The 22,961-nt window shown below is 41.6% G+C and overlaps 1 protein-coding gene and 1 long non-coding RNA gene across 2 annotated transcripts in view; one reads left to right on the top strand and one right to left on the bottom strand.

Moving 5' to 3' along the window:
- The window catches only part of EGLN1 (egl-9 family hypoxia inducible factor 1), a 28,445-nt gene extending 9,005 nt beyond the window's left edge, over positions 1 to 19,440 (top strand). The window contains exons 2-5 of the mRNA XM_083606080.1: positions 9,083 to 9,202; positions 10,412 to 10,548; positions 14,710 to 14,777; positions 16,833 to 19,440. Of these exons, the coding sequence (XP_083462206.1) occupies positions 9,083 to 9,202; positions 10,412 to 10,548; positions 14,710 to 14,777; positions 16,833 to 16,897 (390 nt within the window). The 3' untranslated portion in view covers positions 16,898 to 19,440. The remainder of the gene's footprint in view (positions 1 to 9,082; positions 9,203 to 10,411; positions 10,549 to 14,709; positions 14,778 to 16,832) is intronic.
- LOC310759199 lies at positions 1,146 to 22,904 on the bottom strand. Its single transcript, XR_014546259.1, has 2 exons — positions 22,538 to 22,904; positions 1,146 to 1,392 (listed from the first exon to the last, which is right to left on the bottom strand). It is a non-coding gene; the product is annotated as an uncharacterized lncRNA (long non-coding RNA).
- Between the last annotated feature and the right edge of the window lie 57 nt (positions 22,905 to 22,961).

The following is a 22,961-nucleotide window of genomic DNA, read 5'->3' as shown; positions in this document are numbered from 1 at the left end:
TGCTGTCTTAAGAATGAAGAATGTTGGCAGAGGAAGCCATAGAGGAGCTTTGGTATTGCTTGTACACTGCTAACCTGGCTTTAATCAGAAATGTTTTCTGAAGTTCAAACAGTTGGGATACGAGAAGGTGGTTTAAAGGAAAATGATAGTGTTAGCCTGCCAGCTAAAAGATACATCATTTGTTCTTGCTTAAAGCCTTATTTAATCTTGGAGACCAGCCATATGTATAGATTCAGTGTTGTATAGTGGGATAAAACTTGACAATTGTTGGCAGTGTTTAGACTATGCTCAACCACAGAGATTGCTGCTTGGGCACTCTGCTCCAGCAGTCTTCCATTAGTTTTGCATGCCCCTTGTTGACATTCCTCAGTGAGTCTATAAATGGGATCTAGCCTGAGTGTTTTAGGATTTAAGATTAACTGTATTGAAAACATAAATACAACATGGACTGCTGACTTACAGCTTTGAAGTTTGTATAAACTTTAAGCATATGCCCATCTAGATCTAGTGCTCTTTTCTATATGGTAACTGTTGATTTGAAATAGCCCATATTTGGCAGATGTTTAGTTAGTAAAAAGCCGGCCAAAAAACAACAAATAAAGGTGTGAGTTTTCCCTTCCCCCAAATGTATACAGTGGTACCTCAGGTTACATACACTTCAGGTTACAGATGCTTCAGGTTACAGACTCCGCTAACGCAGAAATAGTACCTTGGGTTAAGAACTTTGCTTCAGGATGAGAACAGAAATCGTGCTCTGGCGGCGCAGTGGCAGCAGGAGGCCCCATTAGCTAAAGTGGTGCTTCAGGTTAAGAACAGTTTCAGGTTAAGAATGGACCTCCGGAACGAATTAAGTACTTAACCTGAGGTACCACTGTACCTCTCTGTTTAGCTGAAACAGTAGAAGAACCTCCTTCAGTGGGCATTCAGGACCTGGATTCCTATATTTGTCAAAGTGCTGAAAAAGATTCAGAGTTGTAGCCACTGTTAGCCATATTCAGAATAAATGAAGTGAAATCAATGAATGTGACTAACTTAAATCCCCTTATTTCAGTGGATATATTCTGATTTTGTTGAATACAAACCACAGTTGTGTTACAGTTTAGAAGGTATTTGTGCAGTTTAAGTATGACAAAATTATGGCACTATAAAGGCTTGATGGATTTATTGTGGCACAAGCTCTTAGGGGTTCCCTAACTACAAAGAGCAGACCATGTTAGAGCATTCCTAGCTCAGCTGAAGAGCCACCTCTTTTTTGAATGAAATAGGGCTTCTGTGGACTTCCATAGACAGGTAGGGCAAAACTTCCACTCGGTTCATCAAATCCAATTTTAGAATCAATGACTTGCCATTGGATATTTTTTCTTTTCCCTTCACCAGTGATGTTGACAGACCCTGAATAGTATAAATTGAAACAAAAAATTACAAATATAATATGGTTGGTTCTTTTTTCCTAAATAACCAGGATCCCAACAGGAGTAGCATTATGGGGGGACAAATCTACTCATGAAACTGCCAGTGTGAAAAGAAGATAGTTTTCACTATAGTAAAGAACGAGCAGCTTTATTATGCAGAGATCATAGGTAATCTTAGAGCACAGATCAGTCTACAATGCTAAGCAGATGTTAATTTTCAGGACCTTATAAACTATATGTGCATATCCTTGAGTTCACGAAGTGCTTTTGATTTAGTGGAGGCATCTGCTAAAGGAGGAGGGGGGGCACTATTTTTGCTGGTTCTTTCCCTTACACCATGGGTAGGCAAACCAAGGCCAGGGGGCTGGATCCAGCCCAATTGCCTTTTAAATCTGGCCCGCGGATGGTCGGACAATCAGCATGTTTTTACATGAGTAGAATGTGTGCTTTTATTTCAAATGCATCTCTGGGTTATTTGTGGGGCATAGGAATTGGTTCATTTTTTTTTTTCCAAAATATAGTCCAGCCCACCACAAGGTCTGAGGGACTGTGGACCAGCCCCCTGCTGAAAAGGTTTGCTGACCCCTGCCTTACACTGTCAGTGCCCTGCCCCCACCCCCACCCCCAACTAGAGTAGGGAGAACAGTTGGAAGTAGGTGCTGCAGGGGGAAAGGAAATCAGCAATAATTGCCTCCACTCTTCTGTTAGTTGATGTATCTGCTGGATCAAAAGCCCTTCCATGAGCACAAGGAAATCAGTTGTTTTACTTTATACATTGCCTTGCCCTTGACACTGTATTTTTCTTCCATGTCACCTTTGTGCTTCTCATGGAAAATAAAACTTATGTTTGTGAGAGGGATTGAAATGTAATTGAGGGTTAGCGAGAATCACCCCCAAAGTAATCAGAATGGGTGACATCCAGGAATGTCTCCCTTCTTGCACAAGGAAATTCTTTTTGCACAACAGGTCTTCCGTTTTCTCCTCTTTCTCCCCTCCTTTATGCACCCCCAAAATCTGCCCCAGAGCACAGGGGTCATGGAGGGAAGAAGGAGCTGTGTTGTACCAACAGGTGCCTGTTCATGATCCCAAATAAGGAAGCAGTTTAACAAAGGATTTTTACTGTACTATATGCCAAACTGTTTTGGCTTTTCAACTGTCTTGTTCACTCTGTCTTGTTCTTCTCTCCTAGATTATCATCCACTCCTGTGTGCTAAGGGTTTCCATGCATGCAAGGGCCTTCTTTTTCTCACCTCACCCCTGCAGCCCCCGGTGCTTCCAAAATCTGCTCCATAGGTTCAGAAAACTCTTGAAGAAATTGGGCTGTTGAGGGGGGACAGCTGGGGGAGGAAGAGCAGGTCTCATTGCACAAGTGGAAGTCCAATCACAAAATGTTGGTTATCATCCGAAACGTTCTCTATGGAGGTGAACACTGAGCACATCTTCTCTCATCCAAAGACTGACTTACGTCCAGTTGACACAGATTTTGGCAGAAAATAGAGCACTTCTTAATCAATGTTCTCATTTTAAGAAATCTTCTGTCTTTGTTAGAGTAGAGGCTAATCCTTCATACCCCTTTTAATGCAGCATGAATTTTTCAAATCTTAGGCTTTTTTTGTTATACCTAAAGTCTAGTTTTTAAACCCTTCCTAGTATTTTTGAGGGAATTTAGAATATATTGAAAGTCTGAAAAAGCTCTACTATTTGAAAACACTGCTATTAATTTGATTTGTAATGACCACAAATAAGACTTCCTCTTCCTGAAGGAGTGAATCAAGGGAGAGGAGAGGAAAGTATGAGTATTTTGATTCCCACTGTTGGATAGAATCCAGAACATTGTGTTCTCTGTCTTCCAATGCCACAGTTCGTAGGAGAGCTTAATTAGTACTTGCCCTATTTGTACAGCTGTCAAAAATATAGTCTCTGGGGCAAGAGAGGTGCTATCCTGCATGTTAACCAATAATTAGAAGCCATATGGGGGGCGTTTTTCTGGAAATATTTAAAGAGGGTTTCATATTTAAATTTCTATAGGCCCTTTCTGCATTTGTTAATGCAACATATCCCAAAGTAAGCAAAGTATAACACAGTATTATGGTGTTCACAGAAAGAGAGACCCAAATAGGGAGAAAAAGAGAAGAAAAACCAGGGCCACTTTGTCTCTCGCTGTCCCATACAGAGTGGCTTGCTGTTGATGGAGTCCAAGAGCGAAGGCTCTAGATGTCACTTGAGCCAGGCAGGCTGATAAAAAGAGTCTTGCTTTCTCTCCCATTCCCTTGCCATGGCAACAAAGTTCTTAAAATGGGCTTAATTCTGTATTTGGTTGAGGGCCTTAAGCCACTTCTGCTGCAACAGGTGTCTTCTGTGAACCAGGGGTGATACCTCCTATCAGAACTGCAAGAGAGGGTCCTAGAAGCATGAAGACAACTATTTATGCATCTAACGCAGGTTTTATTAAGTCTTGAGTCCTTTTATTTTTATGTCACAATATTCTGTTTTGAGTCAATCTTCCATGCAAATTGGTTGATAATAATAAAAAGTCACACAATTTAAATCACAGAAACAATGACAAGGGCTTTACAATTCATAATATTACTGAAAATAATTATTAACTTGTAATATTGAATAGAAAATGCAATTGTTTTGCAGAAAATTCATGAAGTAAGTTTACTGTCTTAGCCTCACACAGCTGGTGAAATGTCATATTGTTTAAGCCACTACTATGCTTGTTCAGTGTCTGACAGGAAAAGGCCTTGTAGCTGTTCTCTACAGGGAAGGAAACCTGCTTATTTTGACATAAAGGGTGTGTGGTACAAAATGTGGATTTTAAAGGAAGTGGAATACTTTTGTATATAGTATTTTATTCAGTTGTGCAAATTGAAAATCCCAATTTTATAAGCAGCTGAAAATCATAGATGGGAGAAAGCGTGAGTTATCATATATAGTCTGCTCTATAAATGTGTTTCTCAAATTTTAAAAGCAAACTAATTCTGACACATTAGGAGCATGTGAACAGTATAAGCCAGTTTGGGCATCATAACGGTTTATCATGACAGGAATGAGCTACAGTATGTCTTGGCCTTGCTTTCTCACCCACTCCTCTTCCCTTGCATGGAGGAGACTGGAAGTTTTCACTTCCATTTTCTATTAACTGCTGTTTGATAGGTCCAGACAAAACAAGAAGGTATGATTTATCCTAACAATTGTGTGTTGAGAAATGCCAGCTACAAACCATGGTTTATGAAGCTGATTTGTTTCATCAAACCATGGTTAAATTGGACTACAGTTTAAGGTTTGCATATATCAGGAGCCGGAGTCAGGTGTAGGTCAGCAATAAAAAACACTGGTGTCAGCGAAGTTAACTCCTTATTCAAAGAAACCAAAAACAGTGAAAGCCTAGTGATCTCAGCTACTCTTCCCAGTAGGTCTTGCCCCAGGGAAGCAGCTGCAAAGACTGAAGGTCCCCACTTTTCCACAGCTGCCTAAGTCCCCTCCTCTGCAGGGTTTTTCCCAAGCAATTGGAGATTGTGTCTGCACACACCTAATCCCTCCTCTGCTCTTTTCATTTCTCTGCATGTTCTGGTTGACCAGGTCTAGGAAGCTGGTCACAGCAGGAGAGGGAGACGCCCTGGATTATTCAGCAGCCTGCCTCACTCCTGCCCCCTAACCTCCAGCTTCTACATCAGGACTGCTTTCTGCCCCAGCTTCTTCCTTCTCACTAAACCCCTTTGCCTGTTCAGCTTCCGACAGATACTATAATATCTGCTTTAAATTGTGTTTAGTTACTCTATGTCATCTAGAATGTTTTAGGGTCATCAAGTATACTAATAGCCCTATCCTGGGCACATTTATTGAAAGCAGAGTTCAATGAGGCTTGTAATAGTGTGATCCTATGCATGTGTACTCAGAAGTGAACATTTATAGAATTGCAGTCTTAGCATCCATAGGATTGCTTCTTAAGTCTTCTGTAGAAATGTCAGTTAATCAACATGATAGCAGAAAATCAAACTGAACCAGAATAATAATAAAATAAAAAACAGAACTAAAGAGGAAAGAATATTTGAAGAGTTTCCTCCCCCCATACAGGAACACCATCTGAAGAATCTTTGGTTTTGTACAAAGTTTTTTAAATGTTTATATATATTAAATTTTTTAAATTTCAAAATCTCACAGTTACACAATAAATCAACAAATAAACGCTGAAAAGATCTAGAAAAAAGAGGGGTTCAGAATATGGGTAAACTTATTGCATCCAGTGGAACCAGATTGAATTAGAATGAGCTCATATAATAAAACCAATATTTGGAATGATATCTGTATTTTGGATTTGTTCAGGCCCTGTGCCTGGGATTGGACAGAGATTGGACTAGGAGCCTACCTGAAGGCAAAAACCATTGTACAATATTACAAAAGATAAACAGCCTGCCTGTTGGAGGAAGGAAAAGGGAGAGGACACCATTGTAGAGAAGGCCTCTCCCTCTCAGCCAGCCTCTCTAGGTGGTTAAAAGCTTCAGTTGTGCTTACTTGAATTGAAGCACTATTTCTTCACTTTTGAGCTAAAGGTCTGTATAACATCTTGTTTGTTTATTCAGCAGTGCATCTGTGCAATGGTACCAAATAGTATGGGAAACAGCCCTACTAGAAAAATTAACTAATAAACTGAAACTGACACGGGGACAAACAGAAGAAGACACCTTCACCCCAGTATGGCTCCCCTTTATCACATACACAGCCCAACAGGACAACGACAATAATCCACCAACAGCATACAAATCAATATGGCTAACCTGATCCAAAACACCCACCCACCTCACTCACACACGAAAACAAAGATCACCACAGCCAATCACAAACAAACAATCACACCCTAGGCCAACCCCAACCTCTCTCACCACCAAAGGAACACAAGTGAACAACACAAGCACGCTGACACCAAACTCTACATACATTAAGCATAATAGAAACACCGCTACCCGACCCCACCCCCATCCATCTCCCCTCCCTCCACCCCCTTTCTTTTTTTTCTTTTTTTTTTCTTCTCTCCCTAATGCCTCAACAAATGAAACGGATTTGTAAAAATGTTACATGGAAGAAAAAATACGAGGCATTACACTTACACTGTAAAACAAGAAAATCCTTAATAAAATATTTTTTAAAAAAGCAGTGCATCTGTGATGGCTAGGCTTGCAGCACGTTGGGGAGAGAAGGGTGTAGCAGCCTGCTGACTTACTGTTCAGGTCCTGAGAATCAGAGAGACAAGTAAGCAGGCTCTTGCAGGTTGAGGAAGCAGGAAGGAGCTGAGGAGCACTCAGCCCAGCAGTAAGAAGCATGCGGGGGCAGAGAATTTCACTGCAGACAGTGTTCCACCTCTGGACTGGCGCTGGGTATTCCTGCTTACCCTGATATGAGCTAGCTTTAACTGAGAAAGAGAGATAGGGGTTGTGGTGAAGAGTGCAGTGGATTTGCAGAGCTTTCCAAACTGTGTGTCGCGACACGTTAGTGTGTCAGCTGCAGAGTGTAGGTGTATTGCGCGAACACTCCCTGCGCCTCTCCCGGGACTGGAAAGGGGATAGTTTAACCTCCGGCTTGCTAGTAAAACTGAATTACTGTGTCGTGAAATGATGCATGTCTAAAAAGGGTGTCACCAGCATGAAAAGTTTGAAAAGCTCTGACCTATAGATTTTGTGCTAAGGATCATTATAGGCAAGACTGAAAATAACATTTGCCAGTTTTACTGGGGCCTTTACAGAAATCTGCGGTGGGATCACACTTGGAAAAACCATACAGTTCTTCTTGCCTTATCTCCAAAAGATACATTTTTGTAGTGTTGAGAAAGTGGATAGAGAAGTTTCTCTCATAACGCTAGAACCAAGGTCATCCAATGAAGCTGGGTGGTGGGAAATTCAGTTGATAATTTAGCTGAAAAATCCTTTGCTATTCCCAATCATGTGCCTTGCTTGTAATGATGCCGTCAGTGAAACTTGAGGATTTGATAATTTTATCAGGGCCAGAGTCTATGGACTTATATCCAATAGGATGTTAAGCAAGGCTAAAATTTTATTAAGTATCTCCTGTGGTCTGCAGGTTTACTTGGAGTAAGCCCTCTTGGTTTCACTAGGACTTCTTTCCAAGTACATGTGTATAGAATTCCTGCCTTAAAGTTAGTATCTTTAAAATAAGCTTATATTTGTGTTCTGATATTCTAAATTCACATCACATTTATATTTGCAGTGAGCAAAATATGATAGTAGTGCATCTTAACCTGCTAAAATTGCTTGGTCTCTTGTTTTTACTCCCAGATATTGATTATTTAAATAATTTATTTAAATAACATTATTTAAGGTATGGGTCTAGTTTTGAAAGTCAGGCAAGCTCTTCTAGTTTACATCTTGCGGTGTATTCTTCAATTACTATTGTACTAGTTTCCTTTGGATTTGTGTTTAATACATCCTGTGCTTGCTCCTATAATCACCTGTCTCTTCTAGATTTTTTTAAATAGTCTTTTTGTAGCAGCTGCTCATTCCAGCACTTCCTCTTTAGCATGTAGTGAATTCATGTCCATCTACTTTCAAGCTGTTTCCTTGTTATTAACCTTTAACCTTTTCAGCTTGTTTTGTTATAGCTAGCAAAAAAGAGTGGAAATAAAAGCATTTCATATATTCACCCCGCCTATTTTAAATCTAGTGGGATATTTAATTCTTATCACAAAGAATTGGACATTTAGGGGGGATACAGTAGAAAAGGGCTAGTGTTTTGTATTCAACAGTGTATTAACTACAGCAAAATTACTTAAATCTAACAGAGCTACATGCATTCTACATGACTGTAAAGCAAGATATTTACTGACCCCTAGGAAATAGCTTTGTTGACTGTTCATTTGATCTTGTATTCTAGTAAACATGATGGTCAACCATTTCTGAAACGGTAAGAAGGTGCACTTATCTCCAGGTTTATCTCTACAATGACTCCTTAACCCTTTGTGTATTTGGGAAATAACAGAAAACAAAAACAACAGAAGTGTGTAAAACGTGTTTTCCTTTATGGTCTCTGGATTTTCAAAGGGTGGGGTATTCCAGCACCTTCCCCCTCTAAATAAATGGGTACTGGAATCAGCCTGCCAGTTTTAAATGAATGAGAAATGGGTTGCTAATTTATAACCACTTTCTAGAGCAGGGGTCTGCAACCTAAGGCCCATGGGCCACAAGCAGCCCACGGGGGTCGTTTAACCGGCCCCCGAGCCGCCCCCGAACCGAGCCACCCACTCTGCGAGTCCCCGCACGCTGTGCTAAACCGGCGCGGCACAGGGACTCGCTTCCGCGGTGCCGGAAATCGTGTCTGTGCAGATGCAGACACCAGAAATCACATGCTCATGGAGCCCATGGACGGATCTCTGCTGGAGTGAACCGGCCCAGGCGAGGTAAACCTTTCTGACCCATTCTAGAGCTTTCTACTTGGTGCTTCCCCTTCCCAGGGCTTTGGAATGCTAATCATTAGGCATGACATTAGGTTGAATTGCATAAAGCAGGAGTTGGGAATGTGATTCTTGCAGGTGCATATTCTCAGAGAGGCCTTTCCTGGAACCCTCAAAGTCCTCTCCCTGAAGTTTGGCTTGAAAGAAGCATACTATTGTAGCCAACAGTCTGTTCTTATCTAGTTTTGTTCTGTTTTTATTACAGGCAATGGTGGCTTGTTATCCAGGCAATGGAACAGGATACGTGCGCCATGTTGATAATCCAAATGGAGATGGAAGATGTGTCACATGTATATATTACCTTAATAAAGACTGGGATGCCAAGGTAATTCTATTTTAGAGAGGGTTTTTTTTACATGTTTGAATAATGTGTCATGCCTTTTAAAGCAATATTTTGTACACCTAGTAAACATGCTTTGAAGCTGCATCTGATCCTATATCCAGGGCACCTCACCTCGTGTTTGGTCTCCCTTCCACTCCAGTTAGGATCTAAAAACATACTTTCCTTAGAAAACTGTCAAAAATCACACTAGGCATGCTGAAAGTTTTAAATGCATCTCAAGTAGCTCTTTGAATCCCACTTATTGTTTTTGTGGCAGTAAACGTCTGTGTAGTTTTGATGCTAATGTTAAACATGAAACAACTCTTCTAGTTCATGTGTAAATGTGAGGAATTGCCTTCTTTAATACTAAAGTTATGAGACGCTTTCAACTTTGTTAAGAATATATTTATTTGTTATAGTGAAAATAAATTATAGAACATATATTCACTGATCTCCCTGGTCGTCTTTGGAGAAAGACTAGAATTTATTTCCTTCTTCAGGCATTTGATAGCCATTTGTTGTGGTGCTGACTCCTCATTGTTCATATTTAACTTCAAGGAACTATGAGAATGTTGGGCAAAGTGTAGAAATTGGTCAGACTAGTGGCTGGTAATTGCCCCAATTGAAACTCAACTAAACTAGTTGCTTGTCAGAAAACCAGGGAAAGTGCTTGTTGTACCCCGGTTCTACTTCTTGTGAAAACAGGATACTGGACTAGATGGGGTCTTTAATTTAACCCAGTGGAGGAGTTCCTACATTATTCAATATTTTTAAAGGTGGTATTTATATTCATTCTGTGGACCACTCATTCAGAATTTGTATGCAGTTAACAATATCAGCACAGAGATTTTGTTTCTCATAAAACAGTAATTTTTGGTTTTGCAAATGTTCCATTTTATTAATATTGATTATCTAGATATACACTAGAACACATTCATTAATGTATGTTACAAAAATCTGAGACATTTTGGTTGTTTGAATAATTTTTCAGTCTGTGCTAGTTCATTTTATAGAGCCAACATATGAACATCAAAAAAAGTTTCATTAGTGCAAGATATTTCTATTTGGATCACTGTGAGAAGGAAATCTTACTGTCTGCTTTAATTATTCTAGAAATAGTTGAGTTAAAAGGAAGCTATATGTAGGTGCTATTAGTACATTGAAATTGCTGATAGCATCTTTGATTGTGAAGCACTGTTTATGTCTTTTAAGGTAAGTGGAGGTATTCTTCGAATATTTCCTGAAGGCAAAGCCCAGTTTGCTGACATTGAACCTAAGTTTGATAGATTGCTGTTTTTCTGGTCTGACCGCCGCAACCCTCATGAAGTGCAGCCTGCATTTGCTACAAGGTAAGATGAATGAATATATACCGGCAGACTTTAGTAAGTTTACGACAGAAATGAGAAGGAATTGGAAATCTGCAAAAATTGGATTCATCTGTCCCAGGAAAGTGACTAGTATAAATGGAGCCTCAGTTATTCATAATGTATGACTTTCGCTTGACAAATTTTGAGAGTTTTAACTTGCATTGATTAGTGGCATGTTATGTTACCATTAGTTATGGATCAACAAAAGCTCAGGTTTGTCATGATTTATAGCTGGTTAGTTAAATGGAAAAAAGTCATTGTCTTATCAATGGTGTCATGCATTGTTATAAGTTGTTGGGTTTTTTCTCCCTGAGATTTTTTGGACCACAGTACATTTAGGCTGCAGGCCTATATATGGGGAGTAGACATGTCAGTTTATTTCTCAGGTTAAAAAAAAATTGAATTTACATGTCATATAAAGCAGATGAAGGCATAGGAGTTGATCACTTAGGCCAGTCATGAATTGTTAACAGGTGTGTGAGAGCTATTATTTGGGAAGACTAAAAAAGGGATAAAAATAGCTGTGTTTATAAGAGTCAATGTAGTAGTTAGAAAGTGGGACTAGGGCCTGGGAAACCAGACTTCAAATCTTTACTTGGCCTTGAAGCTCATTTGGTGACCTTGAGCCGGCCTGATCCATGTATGCCACCTTGAGCTGCTTAGAGTAAAGGTGGTGTTTGTGTATTAATAAATATGGAGATTAGGCTTTTAAACAAGTGCATGTACATCTGAGTATCAGTAGAATAAATAATTTTGTAAATGTCTCTTGAAATAAGGCTTTACGTACATACACTGCAAAATTTATCACTGCATTAGATTAGATGTTTGTTTCCTGAGTGAATGGAGTTCAGTTTTTTGGTACTGTACAAATGTTAAATTTATAAACCTTGTAATTAACATTCTGTTGAAGTGAAAGGGGGCAGTTCTTGGAAGTGTAGAGATGCAACTTAGTTTGATGTGTCTCCAAGGGAAAGAGCAGGTAGATAAAGCGAAACCTCCAAGTTTCTTAGACTGTCCTTTCTGACCTAATCTGTCTGGAGCTTCTCTCAAGTGCTAGACCTATGCTCTTAGGGTTGCAGACTTCATTTCTTACTTCCTACTTCTTCATAATATGTTGTGAAAATTGAAGGAGAGTTTGCTGGTATAAAATATATTAGAAGTATATATTCTTGTTGGTTTGTTTTTTAAGCAACAGCTTTGAGTTACAGTCTGATTCTAGGCATGCTTACTTGGAAGTCCCATTGAGTTCAGTAAAATTTAGTACTTGCTGGCAAGCAAGTTTGTATAGGATTGCAACCTTAAAGTTATAAAACAAGGAAGCTATCTAAAATCAAGGAACGTTGCTGGGGATCACAAGCATCGGAATGCTATTGCACTCATGTCCTGCTTTTGGGCCTTTCATAGGCATCTGGTTGGCCAGTGTGAACTCTGGCCCAGATGAACCTTTGCTCTGATCCTGCAGGGGCCCTGTTGTTTTCTTAAGAATCAATTTGCTTTTCATTGGAAGGAGACATCTGTTTAGTTGGGTAAAGTCTGAAGGACCATTTTTTCCAATAAAGCTGAAGATGATTAGGGTTAGATGTTTCCTACTTGTCAGTGCCACCAATTTATTATTAGTGCTATTATTTACCTGCCCTTCTCCCTAAGGTCCCAGGGCAGGTTACAACACTTAAAAACACAATTCAAAGCAGTTTAAAGCAACTTAACAATCACAGAAATAAGGTGGGTCCTAAAAATACTAATCTGGTGTCAAAGGCCAGGGTAAAGAGGTGTGTCTTCAGCATTCACCACAAACTGTATAATTAATATGCCAGATGCACCTCTGTGGGGAAGGAGTTCCACCACTTAAGGGCTTCCACAGAGAATGCCCTCTGCTGGGCCAGAGCTTCTAAGGGTGGTGGAACAACCAATAGGGCTCCCTCTGCTAAGCTTAACACCCAGTCTACAATGCAATGAGGCTTGCTTGCTTGGTAAAGATCCTTTTTCCTTTTTCAGGTGGTTCACAATTTAGCGGAACCACCTGCGACATCGGGGCCCAGTACGGGCCACATGATCTCCTGCAATGATTTTGCAAAGTTTTTTGCAGATAAAATCGCTCAGATTCGGGAAGAAGTAGACTCCACCGTGGGAGCAGGGCCAGGGCGGGAGAGTGCTAGAGTCCTGTCTAGTCAAGTTGTGTGGGATCAATTCCAATCTGTTACCTCCGAGGATGTGGACAGGCTGCTTGGACGAGTGAAACCAACCACCTGTCTCCTGGATCCTTGCCCATCCTGGCTTATAAAAGCTAGCCAGGAAGGACTGGGCGATGGGCTTCATGGGGTGGTGAATGCTTCCCTCCGTGAGGGAGCCTTCCCAGACCCGCTGAAAGAGGCGGTTATTAAACCGCTTCTTAAAAAGCCATCTTTAGATGCGGCCACGATGGCCAATTATCGCCCAGTCTCAAATCTTCCATTCTTGGGCAAGGTGATTGAGCGAGTGGTTGCTGAACAACTCCAGGCACGCCTGGAAGAAGCGGACCATTTGGATCCCTTCCAGTCGGGATTCAGGCCTCATCATGGGACTGAAACTGCCTTGGTCGCACTGGTTGATGATCTCTGGCGGGCTAGGGACAAAGGTGAGAGCTGTTTCCTAGTTCTGCTGGATCTCTCAGCGGCGTTTGATACCATCGACCATAACATCCTTCTGGACCGTCTTGAGGGGCTGGGAGCTGGGGGCACTGTCATACAGAGGTTCCGCTCCTTCCTCCTGGGCCGTGTTCAGAAAGTGGTGGTGGGGGATGAGTGTTCAGACCCCTGGGCTCTCACTTGTGGGGTGCCTCAGGGTTCTGTCCTCTCCCCCATGCTTTTCAACATTTACATGCAGCCACTGGGAGAGATCATCAGGAGGTTTGGGCTGGGTGTTCATCAGTATGCGGATGATACCCAGCTCTGCCTCTCTTTTAAATCAGAACCAGTGAAGGCGGTGAAGGTCCTGTGTGAGTGTCTGGAGGCGGTTGGAGGATGGATGGTGGCTAACAGATTGAGGTTGAATCCTGACAAGACAGAAGTACTGTTTTTGGGGGACAGGAGGCGGGCAGGTGTGGAGGATTCCCTGGTCCTGAATGGGGTAACTGTGCCCCTGAAGGACCAGGTGCGCAGCCTGGGAGTCATTTTGGACTCACAGCTGTCCATGGAGGCACAGGTTAAATCCGTGTCCAGGGCAGCTGTGTACCAGCTCCATCTAGTATGCAGGCTGAGACCCTATCTGCCCGCGGACTGCCTCGCCAGAGTGGTGCATGCTCTGGTTATCTCCCGCTTGGACTACTGCAATGCGCTCTACGTGGGGCTACCTTTGAAGGTGACCCGGAAACTACAACTAATCCAGAATGCAGCAGCCAGACTGGTGACTGGGAGCGGCCGCAGAGACCATATAACACCGGTCTTGAAAGACCTACATTGGCTCCCAGTACATTTCCGAGCACAATTCAAAGTGTTGGTGCTGACCTTTAAAGCCCTAAACGGCCTCGGTCCAGTATACCTGAAGGAGCGTCTCCACCCCCATCGTTCTACCCGGACGCTGAGGTCCAGCACCGAGGGCCTTCTGGCGGTTCCCTCACTGCGAGAAGCCAAGTTACAGGGAACCAGGCAGAGGGCCTTCTCGGTAGTGGCGCCCTCCCTGTGGAACGCCCTCCCACCAGATGTCAAAGAGAACAACTACCAGACATCTGAAGGCGGTCCTGTTTAGGGAAGCTTTTAATGTTTGATGTATCACAGTATTTTAATATTCTTTTGGAAGCCGCCCAGAGTGGCTGGGGAAACCCAGATGGGCGGGGTATAAATAATAAATTATTATTATTATTATTATTATTATTATTATTATTATTATTATTCTCCTGTAGTTAATATGAATTGCCTGAGCCAGTAGTCTGCCAAGAATTGAGTTGTTTCGGAAATTAGAATTTTCAGCTCAAAGTAGTAACAGATTGTATTAAGTTCTGCAAATTATGACGTTACAAATACACAGAATAAGTTGACAGTATACACTGCTGTTTAGGTGGCTCAGGTATACGGTTCTGTCATGTAATTGGAGGGATCTAAGAGGGTGTTAAAAGGTGTTGTTTTTTAATATAGTGTGTTACTATTTCATTCTTTTTATCTTTTAAAGGTACGCAATAACAGTGTGGTATTTTGATGCAGATGAAAGAGCCCGTGCTAAAGTAAAATACTTAACAGGTAATTGATTTCCCTGTTTTTTATGTTTGTGTTCTCTCTAAAATCAGCTGTATTTTAGTGTGCGTAGCTGTAAAAGTAACTGACAACAGCAGCTTCTGAGTACAGTTGTACCTCGTTTTGTGGCTGGGATCTATTCCGGAGCCCCGGTCACTAGCCGAAAAGGACGCAGGGCAAAGTGCCGTGTCTGTGCATGCACGCAGAGTGGTTTGCACTTCTGCGCATGCGCAAAGCACAATTTAGCACTTCTACGCATGCGCGAGCGGCAAACCCGGAAGTAACCCAATCCAGTACTTCCGGGTTTGCTGGAATGGACGCTAGACAAGGCAGACGCTCGCGAAGGCATTACTGTACAGTGATATTATAGCTGTAATTAATAATGAACTTCAGTAAGACCTATACAGTGGTACCTAGGGTTAAGAACTTAATTTGTTCTGGAGGTCTGTTTGTTCTGGAGGTCTGTTCTTAACCTCAAACTGTTCTTAACCTGAGGTACCACTTTAGCTAATGGTGCCTCCTGCTGCCACCACACAATTTCTGTTCTCATCCTGAGGCAAAGTTCTTAACCCGAGGTACTATTTCTGGGTTAGTGGAGTCTGTAACCTGAAGCATCTGTAACCTGAAGTGTCTGTAACCCGAGGTACCACTATCTTGAGTATCTTGAAGTGGAAAGAGCCTTAATTTCATCTTATTTCTTGCCCCACCCATAGTGGCTCAGAGCTAGCAACGAGTTTAAAAGGCCACACAGGGGAAAAATACCCAACTGTAATATTATGCACACTGAAGAAACTATTTCAGTCCTGCTTAATCATAAGGTTAAGTCACCCCAACCAAGAAAGCTTCTAGAAAATTATTAAAACATTTGATGCATTAGGGGAATGGATTTCCATGAATGTGCAGCAAACACTATTACTGTCTTTAAACATTCCCTTATTATTTGAATTGGATGCACAAATGATACAGTCTGAGGTTGTGTTTAAGATTGTGTTGAATTAAAATTTAGAACAAATGAACTGAAGAACAGATCTGTTGGATTTTTGTCATGTAAAAATGTGGAGAAAGGAAAGGTGTATATATTTGAGAAGCTTAATAGAGTGTTGCATTCTCCTAAATCAATTTGAGGGATGCAGGTGACGCTGAGGTCTAAACCACTGAGCCTAGGGCTTGCTGATCTGAAGGTTGGCGGTTCAAATCCCCGCGATGGGGTGAGCTCCCGTTGCTCAGTCCCAGCTCCTGCCAACCTAGCAGTTCAAAAGCACATCAAAGTGCAAGTAGATAAATAGGTACTGCTCCGGCAGGAAGCTAAATGGCGTTTCCATGCAGTGCTCTGGTTTTGCCAGAAGCTGCTTAGTCATGCTGGCCACATGACCCAGAAAAACTGTCTGCGGACAAACGTTGGCTCCCTCGGCCAGTAAAGCGAGATGAGCGCCGCAACCCCAGCGTCATTCGCAACTGGACTTTACTGTCAGGGGTCCTTTACCTTTACCTTCAGATCAATTTGACTGGCACCAGAAAGGTTGAGCATCCATTGGGGCAGATTTTGCCATACTTCCAGGAGCCTTGTAGTTTTGCTTTGGGTATACTGTTGTGCTTCAGAGAGGTGCTTCTCTGAATTGAAGCGGGGAGGGGGGGTGCTCCAGTAGTGCATGTATGCGTGAAATTGAGAGCTGTATGTATGATTTGTGAGAGTGAGGGAGAGATATATGGGGGTGATTGATCTATATGTTGCTTGTGTGCATATGAGAGAGAAGAAAATCTATACATGAGGTCTGTGGGGTGAGGGAGAGGTGCACTTGGCCAGAGAGGGAGAGATCTCTGTGTGGTATGTGTTTGTCTGTGTGCGAGAGGCAGGAAGGTATGTATGCGTGAGTGAGAGATGCACACATGTGTAGTTGTGTATATGTGGAGTGTGTGAGTTAGGGAGATGGTGTGGCCTGTGTGTGTGTGTGTGTGCACGCGCGCATGCGCAAAAAGAGTGTGATTGGCCACCTTACATATCTAACTTGTAATGGTATAGTATTTCTGTGTTTTTTTAATAACTCCCCCTTTGTCTTACAGGTGAAAAAGGTGTGGAGACTGAACTTAACAAGCCTCCTGATTCAAATGGGAAAGACCTTCTATAAAGCCTTTGATCTAGTAATTCCCTGTGCTACGTCCTGGTCCATCTCCCCCTCCCCACAACAGTCCTAGGCGCTGTCTATTAACTTTTGAATGTGAATAATGAGATAAAGGAAAATCAACGCCAAATCAACGTTTGGAATAAACAAATGAATTATGGGTTTCAGTGTTTCATCAAATGGATTTCTAATAGCTTATGCATTGTACTACATGATTGTGACTCTAGTCCTGTTAACTGCTTATGTGACGATAAGCATTGAGAAAAAAACAGCTTACACATGAAGTGCCCTACATAGAAGTTTTCCATCCTTCATATTTTGCCATTCAATCATCCAGTTCAATGCTATTTATCATCCCTTTTTTAAAAAAATGTGGTAAAAGTTTTGAATTTTAAATAATTTTTGTATAACCAGGTACAGCTGATCAACATCGAGCAAAGCAAACATTTTTCTCCAAAATGGCATTTAACTATTTTTGTAAATTTGCTGTTCGCACTGTTCTCCTACCATGTAAAACCTAATTTAAATAAGAATTGCCAGTAACTGATGATCACTCTGTCTTTACACTTAAGTCTGAAAAGGAGCACTTTAATTCCCATTTAAGAACCCAGTTGTTTTATTTTCATATCTTACACTAATTTGAATTTTTTTTTTAAAGATTGCTGCTGTATTGTGTTTGTGTTCTCTGAAACTTTTTTTTAAAAAAACTGAAACAGATGCCTATCTTGCTGTCAATTACTTCCTTAAATTTGTGGTTTTATATGTTGTATCCAGAGAGCAAGCTTTCTGTATCTGTGTCATTTGGGTTTTCTAAGTGACTGGCTAGCACTAAGTGGACTTGACGTTATCCGTACTGTCTTTTTCATGTTGAGAACTGTGGCTGCAGTTCCGCTGGGAACTTCATCTATGAGAGCCATTCAGTGTGAATGAAAATCATTCAAGAACACAGCAGTACACATGTGCAGCTCCTGCTTTTTCCAGTGGGGCTTGTGCAGATGAAGTGCCAGGTGGACTCTGCCCATAAGTATCAAATCCCTAGAACATAAGGGCTTTCCTAGGCTTTTAGGTGTACCAACATCCTTTCTACTATTTTGATGGGAGATCTCAATCTTGACTTGTTTTCAAAAGCTTACTTTCTGCTACGTTTTTTTGTAAGGTCATGAAACGTCAGAGATTTCCCCCCAAAGCAGTAGTATCCTCATTTGCAGTTGGGTCCCTTGATCCCCTTATATACTATCAAGGGGTATATTTAATGCATTAAGACTGAAGTGCATCACTGCAGGCTTAATATGTAAATATTTTCCTACTGCTGAGAATTTTTCTCCCCAAAATAACATTGGCCTCTGATCAATACGAAAATGTTTTTGACAAGGAAAAACTAAATTACTTTTAAGTGAGGAAGCAACAGAGAATAAAATTAATTCAACCAGATATTTTGAAATGTTTTATTTTGAAGGGATTGGTTTGTGCTCAAAAGTAACCCCCTGGAGGGAAGCTTCTGAGTTCTAGCAGCCTTACAAACAGGAGCCTCCCCATTTAAAGGCTCCATATTTTATCCCTTGATTCCCTCACTTAACCAAAACAATGTGAGTGTACAGAAGTATTTCTGTATGTACAACTTTGCCTATTTCAGCATCTGTATAGTTTGTACTTGTATTAGAGACCTTTTCTATGGAAAGCTCAGTAATTTTTATTAAAAAAAGCTTACTATTCATGTAAAACATGAAAAAAAAGGATTACGTTTAGTGACAACTGACAAAAGGTGGGAAATTCAGTATTGTGATAGCATACTAAGGGAACATCTGGCAAAAGTCTTTGGGGTTTTTTTTGTTTCCCCCACCCCCTTTAAAACGATTAGCTGTCAAAACTTTTAACAGTTTGGTTTTTCTCTTAATCCTGGTAAATCCGAAGAAAACATGTCTACTGTAAGTGCCTCTGCAAGCCTGACCAAGGAGTGCAAATTTTCTCTACTGTCTGGTCTGCAGTGCAATGCACTGTTTTAGGCCTAAGAAACACCATTTCTAACTTTTAACTGCTTTTGTATTATGTTAAATGTGTTAGACATGGACAACATAATAAGCCTTTACATTTTTTGTTTGTTTGTCCCTCTATTCAAAGTATCAACATCTTACATTTGTGCTTGTTGGGAAGATTTAAAATGTGCTTAAATCTCTCAGTTGGTTATTTTACAAAAGGTCACCAAACTGGGTCTTCTAATGTCCATTTAGAAGCTGTTCATGTCAGTTAAATCTTCAGCCTTGGGCGTTACCAAGCAGGAACCTGTTTCAGACTATTTTTAAACTGTCTTATGGCCTGTATATGTGTTTAGTCCTGGTTAAAGATAAAGCTTCATAATGCTATTTTTATTTCATGACATTAGCCAGCTGTAAAACACAAGACTTTTATCTAGCAGGCAAAGAAATTCAGAATTAATTTGCAGATTTCCTATAAAGTCATGTAACTTTTGAAAAGCAGTGTTCATTACTGAAAGAGCTCTCAAGTTGCTTGTAAAGCTAATCTAATTAAAAGATGTATAAAGGTTCTTGAAACAATGTGGTGGTTATTTGTAATTATGTAATATTTTTAAAGCCTCCTACACAGCAACTAATTAGTAAACTGATATGGGGTGTGTCTGTCTGTTTTTAGCAGTCAGTGACATTGCAGCTGCAGTCAAGGGTCTCCTGTTAGTTTCATTTATAAACCCTGTTTTTAATTATCTAGCTGTGATTGTTTTTAAAGGAGAAGGTGGGGGGGACACACAAGACTGCCAATTGTAGCCTGGTACTAACTTGGCATTTCCAATACAAACATTTTATTTTCTGGTCACGTGGAAAGGCTACCTAGGTGTTTTTCCTTCTGAAAATAACCATCTTGAATTTTAGGTGTTTAGGTAAGCATTTAGAGCATGTCCATAGATTGAGTTTAGCGGGTCAGATGCATTGTTTCAAGACTTCAATCACTGTGGTACCACGTTGCAGGAAACTTCTCCCTGTGCTAATGAGTTTTTGTCGCACAGTGTAAACTGTGCATGTTGCGTGGTTGCCTTCTCATGATTAGAAGCAAAGGAAAACATTTACTTGTCAGAAGATATTATGAGGACCTGCTTTTAACAGCTACCTGCTGTGCCTTCTCACTGCTGTTTTCCGTGGGGTGATATGAACCACCCTTAAGTAAAACCTGGTTCTCTGACTCTTCTGCAATTTTATTTTATTTTTGTCCTTTACTGTATTTGGACACTCTTCATAACAATTTTTCTTGATGTTTATCTATTTGCTAAAGCATCTCCCACTCATGTTGTTATTTTTTTATCATTTGGTAATCTCTATTGATAATAAAACATCAGTAAGACATTATAAAAAACAGTCGCAAATTAAAAGCTGAGGCTTCAAGCAGCTTTCCTTTCAGTAATAATAAATGCTTGGATACCAAGTGCCTTTTAAATGAGCAGAAGACACATACGCTCTCTCAGGGAGGAGTGTCGGTTTCATCACCCAGCTGCACTGCATGCTGTTTCAAAGAATCTCCTATGTGTCAGGAACAGGGTTTTCAGGGGAATGTGAGGAGCTACAGTAATCTAAAGAAAAGCCTTGTTGTGTGAATGCAGTACACAAGTTCTTTGAGCCTCTGTCTCAGTACAGCATAATCTGAAGAGCACTGCAGTTTCATATTTGAGTTCTCCAAGAACTAACAGGTAGATATGATCTGGACCAGGCAATGTGTTAGCCTTTATTATGTCAGCCGGTTCTAGAATTTTCCTGTCCAAATGCCCATGCGCCATGAAAAGGGAAATGCCAAAATAACCCCATCTCACTAATCCCTTGTGACCTGGATACTTGAAGGAGCACCTCTCCCCTTATGTGCCAGCCCATGCTCTTAACATCTGGGGGGGAAGACCCTACCGTTACTACTGTCCTTAACCTCAGCACACCCCATAGTGATTTGTGGTAGGGCCTTCTTGATCGTGGCTCCCCAGTTGTATAATTCCCATATTTGGAGATACGTTCTCAGGATACCCTTATCTGTTCCTTTCAGCATATGAGGGTTAAAAAGACATGAGTGCTTTCTATGTCGCCCATTTATTCCTACTATCTGCTTCCACACACACACACACACACACCGCCCTGTGTTTAGGCAATGTGTGCCTGCAGCTTTGCTCTTCCTCATGGCCTTTTTATCTTAACCACTCTCCCCTCCCAGCTCCATTGGTCTCTTGGGCATTAGCAAGCATATTGCTCTTCAAGGCCATCTTTCTTGTTTCAGCCTTGGAAAGGCTGTCGCCATGCCACAGGGCTCTTTCCCTGTCTCCCAAGATCTTTGTAGCACAGTGTCATGTAGCAACCTGTACAGTAATTGTAGGCAGGAGATAGATTGCTGGATAACTTAAAGCAGACCAGCAAGGGTTTCTTACTCCAAACTATGTAAACCAGGCATGGCCAAACTTGGTCGTCCAGATGTTTTGGGACTACAACTCCCATCATCCCTAGCTAACAGGACCAGTGGTCAGGGATGATGGGAATTGTAGTCCCAAAACAGTTTGGCCATGCCTGATGTAAACAATAGCAACAACTGAAACCCTGATCTGTAATAACTCCAAGGTAGATTCTTTATACTTATGCAAGTGCGAACTGCAACAAAACGTTGTAGCATGTCATGTTGGGGATTCCAGCCATTCCATCCCCCTCCCCTGGTTCCCAATCAATCCATCAACCAGCATTCTGCCGCCACTGGCATGCTCAGTCCTTTTTGAACTGTTTTCGGAGTCCCTCCCCCGAAAAAAAGGATTCATTGTGCTTCTGCAAACCCCAGGGATTTCCCTAAGCAAAACGTAACACCAATCTCTTCTGCATAGGTGCTACAGTTTTGTATACACTTAGCAGTGGCACTTGTAGGTGGAAAATAGGAAAGTGAGAATGGGGGCAGTCCAATACATGTTGGCACCTTAGGCAAACCACAAAATGGCGTCTCCCACCCTGCTGGGAAGATCTACATCAGTAACTGGGGGTTTGGGGGTTGGATAAGGATCAAGATGAGGAACCAGGTGGGAAGAGGCCAATGAGGCTCCTCCTCGCCAAGAGGCTGCTATGGAGGCAGCAAATGGCGGCTTCAGAGGAGCCAAGGAGCAGCTGCAGCTGTTGCTGGCACCACCACAACAGCAGAAGCAGGCAATGCGTTCCTTGGAGGTTGGATCTGCCGCCCCAAGGCAGTCACCTCACCTGCCTTATGGGCCGACTGGCCCTGAGCAAGGAGTATGTTATGCAAGTCATTGAGTGAAAGGCTCATGGGATGCAGAAACTACTTGACTCTGCGCTCAGAACTCCTGTTTTATCTTTGCTTCTCTCCCCAGATACTTGATGGGACTTGGTTCTGGTTCATAGGCCTTGGGAGTCTAGTCAAAACCAAAGTAGCCCCCATAAACCTGAAGCCTGCCTAGTGCTTATGGTGCTTATGTAACATTTGCATTCTTCCAAGAAGTCTGAGGCTGGCAGGGAGAGGTTTCCCGGGTGTGGAAGATCACAGCACTTCAGTGATGGGAAAAGGCAGCGCTTGCCAAGCTTCTCCCTGCCTTTCAGCTATTGGAGGGAAAGTTGCTGTAGAATCTGAACACGGCGTGCCAGTCTTACTATTCTGGCATGCAAATCAGCTTACCTTGGGGAAAATAAACTGGTTTCCGCATTTCCTGCTGATGCATTCAGGGAGAGCCTGAATCTATGAAAATAAAAACTCTTCCTCGTTAATGGATTTTCTAGAAAGGCCATGCCAACTGTCTCATTTGCCCAGGCCTGGTTCTGGAATGTTCTTAGTACGAGTTGCCCTGGGTCAGTTTCTGTCGTATTCATCATATCCTGTGTTGGGTAAATTTTCATTTTCATTTCCCTTCTTTCTGCTGATTAAAAAAAGAGAAAGAATACGGGGGCCGACAACAACTGAAAGGAGTTCTTACAGATCATGATCTCTGCTGGACCACCTGACTCCCTGTTCTGTTAACTGTCACCACAGACCACCAAGCCTATATCTTAAGGGAGGAGAAACCCCAAGCTGGCCAGGGAGACTGTCTTGCATATCCGCCTCC

The sequence above is a fragment of the Podarcis filfolensis genome, assembly GCF_964270895.1.
Source record: "Podarcis filfolensis genome assembly, chromosome: 3".
NCBI classification, from domain to species: Eukaryota; Metazoa; Chordata; class Lepidosauria; order Squamata; family Lacertidae; genus Podarcis; species Podarcis filfolensis.
Note: the sequence above shows the minus strand (reverse complement) of the source record. Positions and strands in the feature narration are given on the sequence as shown.